Consider the following 6,380-nt stretch of genomic DNA (forward strand, 5'->3'; position numbering starts at 1 on the left):
CCTCTGGTGTGTTTCAGTTCAGTGAGAGACCGATGTCTGCCTCCATGCATTATATATAAATAGGCTTGGTGATCACCGGTGTTGAGTAGTTGTAGTTGAGTACCCGCGTTGTCTTCGTTCGTTCATCTGTTGCTTGTCTTGTGGATGCAAGCTAATAAGGAAGATTTGCCTTTGGACTTTGGAGTAAAGCAAGCAGCTGGACTGGACTGAGGCTGGCTTGCTTTCACGCACGCACTTGCAGGGAGATGAGATGGATGACCCATCACGCACAAATTCATCTGAACAAGGCAAAGACGTACGTAGGTAGGGGGGTGTGTGTGTGTCTATATATATATATATATATATATATATATATATATATATATATATATATATATATATATATATATATATATAAAAGCTTAAGCACGAATGGTTAGGCGAGAAAGATTTCAGGAAAAAGTCTACTTAACCCCCACCTATCATACTTGGTCTACTTCACCCCCTCAACTATGAAACCGTCTGTTTTACCCCCTGAACTATCTAAAACCGTCTGTTTTAACCCCTGGGGCGGTTTTCAGCGGCGGTTTCGCTACAGTAACATCGGGCTTGCTACAGTGACGGTGGGTTTGCTACAGTGCCCGTGTTTTGAATTTCCTTATTTTATTTATTTTCGGTGAATTTTTGAAAAATCATAGTAAATCATAAAAAAATCTAATTTTATTGGACTCCACATGAGTAGATCTACATAGTGAATATATAATACGGTATACTTTAGTACAAAATTTTTACTGTAGCCTTAGATTAATTGGAAAATCTAATTTTGTCTGTAATTAATTGGAATAATTCATAGCTGCAGCTTCTATGGTCCAATTGTGGTGAAATTTTTATGGTACGCTAATTATTGTATGCTTGAACTATAGTAAAAATTTCGTACTCATTGGACTATGTACAACTTAGTTATAGATAAATTCTAATTAATTACAGACAAAATTGGATTTTCTAATTAATCTAAGGCTACAGTAAAAATTTTGTACTAAAGTATACCGTATTATATATTCACTATGTAGATCTACTCACGTGGAGTCCAATAAAATTCGATTTTTCATTTTATGATTTTTCTATGATTTTTCAAAAATTCACCGAAAATAAATAAAAAAGGAAATTTAAAAACACGGGCACTGTAGCAAACACACTGGCACTGTAGCAAACCCGATGTTACTGTAGAGAAACCGCCGCTGAAAACCGCCCCAGGGGTAAAACAGACGGTTTTAAATAGTTCAGTGGGTAAAACAGACAGTTTTATAGTTGAGGGGGTGAAGTAGACCAAGTATAATAGGTGGGAGGTTAAGTAGACTTTTTCCAAGATTTCATAAGGACGATCGACGACTCGTCGTAACGATCGAGAATGTATGTGCAGAAGATAACGAACGAACATCTGTCGTCCATTCATCATCTTGCTGAGACGTCCACAGTTTAGGTCTGTCGATCGGTCGTCAAGAACAATCCTTTGAAAGCCGGGACCTTGCGTGCAAGAAATGAATTTGCAGTCCCGGCCGGCCCCTTCAAGTGTACTATATACATCCAGTAGCCAGTTTACATTGACTTCCGAATTAAGATCACTAAGACATTCCTTTTTTTTTTGGTCTGTCTAGACAACTGTTGATAGATTTTTCAACCTCAAATCTGTCAGATTTTGGCCCAATAAAAAATAGATAGCTCAGCAGAAAAAAAAAACTGACAGATACTAGACAAATAAATCTGTCAAATTCAATATAAACAGAAAAACAACCCATAACGGGTTTTCCAAACCCAAGATCCACTAACAGAACATAAACCTACATGTAATTTCCAATTCACGATGGCAGCTGCAAAGTCATTCGAGGTAATTCCCAAGGCCTTCAACCTGTAACATTTGCTGAGAATTAACAAACCAAGGCACGAGAACGATCACATAAATACAACTGTATGACTTGTCATATGAAATGGACAGATCTACATGTATATATGGGCAAGCCTTTGTCATACTGAGCATTATGGTTTCTTCCAAGTAGGAAGAACTACTAAACATTATGTCCATACAACTTGAGAAACAACTACAGAACTACATGTGACAAGTTTAGAGGTGATCAAATAAAAGGGTTGCAGTCTGAAATGAGGGGAGTAACACTTGATCAAATAAAAATCTCTAAGTAGCAAACAAGCTACGATATAGCTCAAGCAACTAAGTAGGATGGCAAATATTAAACAAAGCCAATTAATGTAGCATGAAAGGGGCACTTAACAAATGAGATATCAGTGCAAATCACTGTTGTCTCTGCTCACCTGACAAACTGAAACCGACTTGATCAGTACATGATGTTGAACAGGCGGAATAGGAGCAGCAGGAACACACCTGCATGCATCGACATAACACATCATGTGATTCTCAATATATACTCTAGAGGACATAAGGAAAAATTAAAACTTGGTTCCAGTAAAAATCTTGTTAATCTATAGAGCACATGAAAGTTACAGTTCTACTTAGAAATATATATATTGTTCGATTGTGACTTGACAGGACTGAAGCAATTCTTTAATACTCCGTTATGTATCCTCTAAGATAATAGTGCTGCCATCAGAGTAACTTATCTAGCTAACTGAACAAAATCTGCTCTCACTTTGTGAAAGTGCTACTCTAACCGATTACTACAGCAGTGAAGTAATGTCAAAGGCAAGACGAACCAAATAACATTCAATCAATTCCAATACTCATAAAATATTGATATACCAATAACTAGAGTCTGAAATTTTCCTTTCTGCACAAGTCCCAAATCCCAGGTGGGCGACTTCATCTGCAGCAAGCAGCACTCTGCACGCAGGAGCACATGTGACAGGTCAAAAACAGAAACCAAAGCCGTGGATGGCCGGACACGAAGACGACGGCACCTATAGTAAAATCAACCTTTTCCTCAAGTACTTGGCAATCATAAGGTAACAAAGCTAACTACGCACATAAAGATTAATAACAACCATAAGATAACAAAGTTAAACCAGCAATCAGTAATGGCAGCGTCCCCCAATCAGTAATGGAAACAAAAAATAATAGCTTTATCCCCCAATCACACAATCAGTAATGGCAACCATAAAGAAAACAACTTTACTATTTACTTCAAAATAAATAAACTGAACAACGCCTTTTGAACTGTACAAAGATGTTATGACCGGCGTGGGCTATTCACGCCGCAAGCCCGCTAGTGGCTAGGAGCCTAAAAGCCCATATTTATCTTGATTGCCATATTATTAGAATATTTCCTATTTTAGTTGAGAGACATATAAATACTTGTAAACATTATTGAGATGGCAAGCAGAAACAATCTATTGTTTCCGGCTTCCCCTGGGAGCCGGGAGTTCCAAACCCTAGCCGACTCTACTGGTCATGCGTTACTGTAGCTACACGAGGGTTCTAGGGCTACAGCCGTAGCCGCCACTCCCTCGCTGCAGCCACGGCGCCGCCGCGCCGTCTTCCTCGTGCATTTCGACCTCGCCCTCCAACCTCTCACACATACAACCTACGATCCCTCTCCCGCAGGACTAGGGATTCTAACAATTTGGTATCAGGGATCCTTGGTACGATGTCCACGCCTCCGCCGACCTCCGGCGGGTCTCCAACCACGGTGTCCACCATGCCGCTTCCCGCCGCGTCCTCCGAGGTCTCGGAGTCCTCCAGCAGCGCACTCACCCTGGCGTCCTTGGCCGGTGTGGTCGACCAGTTCGGCCGCAACATGGACATGCTCAGCCGCAACGTGGCAGCCATGCAGCAGTCCCTGGCGAGCCTCCTTCCACCATCTCCACCTCCTACGTCCCAACCGCCGCCTCCACCTCCAGCACCAACGACGTCGCCGCCGATCAGCTACCCCTCCGACGTGCTCCATAGCGGGACGGGGGTGCCCCTGCACATGCTACGATGGCCGCCTTCTCCGTCTCCCATCCCGACATGGGCGATGACGGGAACGGCACCAGGGCCGGTCTACATGATGGCCACCTCGCCCATGCCATCAGCACTGACCACCCCCTCGTGCCCTCGACTCCAATCTCCAGGACCTTCTACGGCGGTACCAATGGGACACTGTTCTACAGCGGAGCTCCTGGACCTTCTGCGCTTGGGGGTGGCAGCCACACCGACGAGGGCGCGCCCGGCGGCGCGCACGGCGACGCCCACGCTCCACCAAAATTCTACAAACTAGAGTTCGCATCCTACGATGGCGCCGTCGATCCGCTCAATTGGCTCAACCAATGCGAGCAATTCTTCCGCGGCCAGCGCACCCTCGCCTCGGATCGCACATGGCTGGCGTCCTACCACCTCCGTGGCGCTGCCCAGACTTGGTACTATGCGCTCGAACAGGATGAGGGCATGCCAGCGTGGGAGCAGTTCCGCGAGCTGTGCCAACTCCGTTTTGGCCCTCCAACGCGGGGCACGCACTTGGCGGAGCTTGCCCGGCTGCCTTTCACCTCCATGGTCCAGGATTACTCGGACAGCTTCAACACCGTCCTCTGCCATGAACGGGAACTCAACGCCCACCAGAAGGCCCAGCTGTATGTGGGCGGTCTTCCCAAGCATATCAAGTGCGATGTGGAGATGCACCATCCGCCTGACCTGCAGACGACAATGTATTACGCGCGGGCCTACGAGCGTCGCACGGTGGCTTTCCTCCCTGCCCTACAGCAGCTGCAGCAGAGGGGTGGCCGTGGCCCACGGACCACGGCGGCGACACCGGCTGCCCCTGCCCCGGCCCAGCCGACTGCCACAGCCGCTCCCGGCCAGCCGCGGCCCTTACGTCGCCTCACACCGGCCGAACAGGTGGAACGGCGCTGCCATGGCCTTTGCTTCAATTGTGACGAGCCATATGTGTGCGGCCATGTGTGCAAGCGGCTCTTCTACATCGAGACTACCGACTACATCGCCGACGACTCGGAGGATGCAACCGCGGAGGACGGGCCCCCAGCCGCCCACCAGGAGGAGCCGGCTACCCAGGACGCCACAAGGACCTCGCTTGTGGTTTCCCTACACGCTGTTGCAGGTATCCGACCGCCGAATGCCATGCTGCTGCCCGTCACCGTCAAGGGTGAGCGTTTTCTTGGCCTCCTCGACACCGGCTCCACGCACAACTTCATCCAAGGGGCCGCTATGCGCCGCCTTAGCCTCTCCCCCACGGGTGGCGAGCATCTACATGTCACCGTCGCCAACGGTGATCGCCTGGCGTGCGAGGGGATCGCACGCAATGTGCCTATCCGCATCGGGGATGAAGACTTTGCCATCACGTGTGTCGGCCTCAACTTGGGCGTCTTCGACTTCATCATCGGCTTTGACTTCCTACGGACGCTGGGGCCCATGCTCTGGGACTACGAGGCCCTCACGCTGTCGTTCTGGCGAAACGGGCGGCGCGTCACGTGGCAGGGCGTGTCCGGGCCAACGGCGCCCATGCAACAGCAGGCATTGGCCGTGGCCTCGGCTGACCCGCGGCTGCCGCTGCTGGACCGCCTCCTCCTGCAGCACGACGACCTCTTCGCCGAGCCCACGGGGCTCCCTTCGGCGCGACCATACGACCACCGCATCCACCTACTGCCGGGGACCGCGCCGGTTGCGGTGCGTCCGTACCGCTACCCGCAGCTACAGAAGGACGAGCTCGAGCACCAGTGTGCTGCCATGCTGGCCCAGGGTATCATCCGGCCCAGCACCTCACCGTTCTCCACGCTGGTCCTTTTGGTCTAGAAGGTGGACAACTCATGGCGCTTCTGCATTGATTATCGCGCCCTCAACGCCAAGACCTCCAAAGATAAATTTCCGATTCCTGTGGTGGACGAGCTCTTGGATGAGCTCCATGGGGCTCGCTTCTTCACCAAGCTCGACCTTCGTTCGGGGTACCACCAGGTGCGCATGCACCCCGACGACATCGCCAAGACGGCCTTCCGCACTCACCACGGCCACTTCGAGTTCCTGGTCATGCCGTTTGGGCTCTCCAACGCCCTGGCAACCTTCCAAGCCCTGATGAACGACGTCCTCTGGCCCTACCTACGGTGGTTTGTCCTCGTATTTTTTGATGATATATTAATCTACATTTCGTCGTGGGCCAAGCACTTGCAGCATGTCACTATCGTCCTCAATGCGTTGCGGGAGCATCACCTCCACTTGAAACGCTCCAAGTGCTCCTTTGGGGCATCCTCGGTGGCCTACCTAGGACACGTGATCTCTGTGAGCGGTGTTGCCATGGACGCCGACAAGATCACCGCCGTGGCCGCGTGGCCATCTCTGACCTCTGCCCGCGGCCTGCGGGGCTTCCTGGGCCTCGCCGGCTACTACCGGAAGTTCATCCGGGACTTTGGCGTCATCGCCGCTCTGCTCACGCGTCTCTTGCGACGAG

At 49.8% G+C, this 6,380-nt stretch overlaps 1 protein-coding gene across 1 annotated transcript; it reads left to right on the forward strand.

Moving 5' to 3' along the window:
• Positions 1 to 3,925: 3,925 nt before the first annotated feature.
• LOC136525878 (uncharacterized) lies at positions 3,926 to 5,731 on the forward strand. The gene has a single exon (XM_066518720.1). The coding sequence runs from the start codon at positions 3,926 to 3,928 to the stop codon at positions 5,729 to 5,731; it is 1,806 nt and encodes a 601-aa protein (XP_066374817.1).
• The last annotated feature ends 649 nt before the right edge of the window (positions 5,732 to 6,380 follow it).

Source organism: Miscanthus floridulus, chromosome 19 (genome assembly GCF_019320115.1).
Source record: "Miscanthus floridulus cultivar M001 chromosome 19, ASM1932011v1, whole genome shotgun sequence".
Classification (NCBI taxonomy): Eukaryota; Viridiplantae; Streptophyta; class Magnoliopsida; order Poales; family Poaceae; genus Miscanthus; species Miscanthus floridulus.

What these genes read in the sequence shown, in the direction of transcription:
- LOC136525878 (XM_066518720.1), top strand. Translation starts at nt 3,926, where the DNA reads ATGGCCGCCTTCTCCGTCTCCCATCCCGACATGGGCGATGACGGGAAC.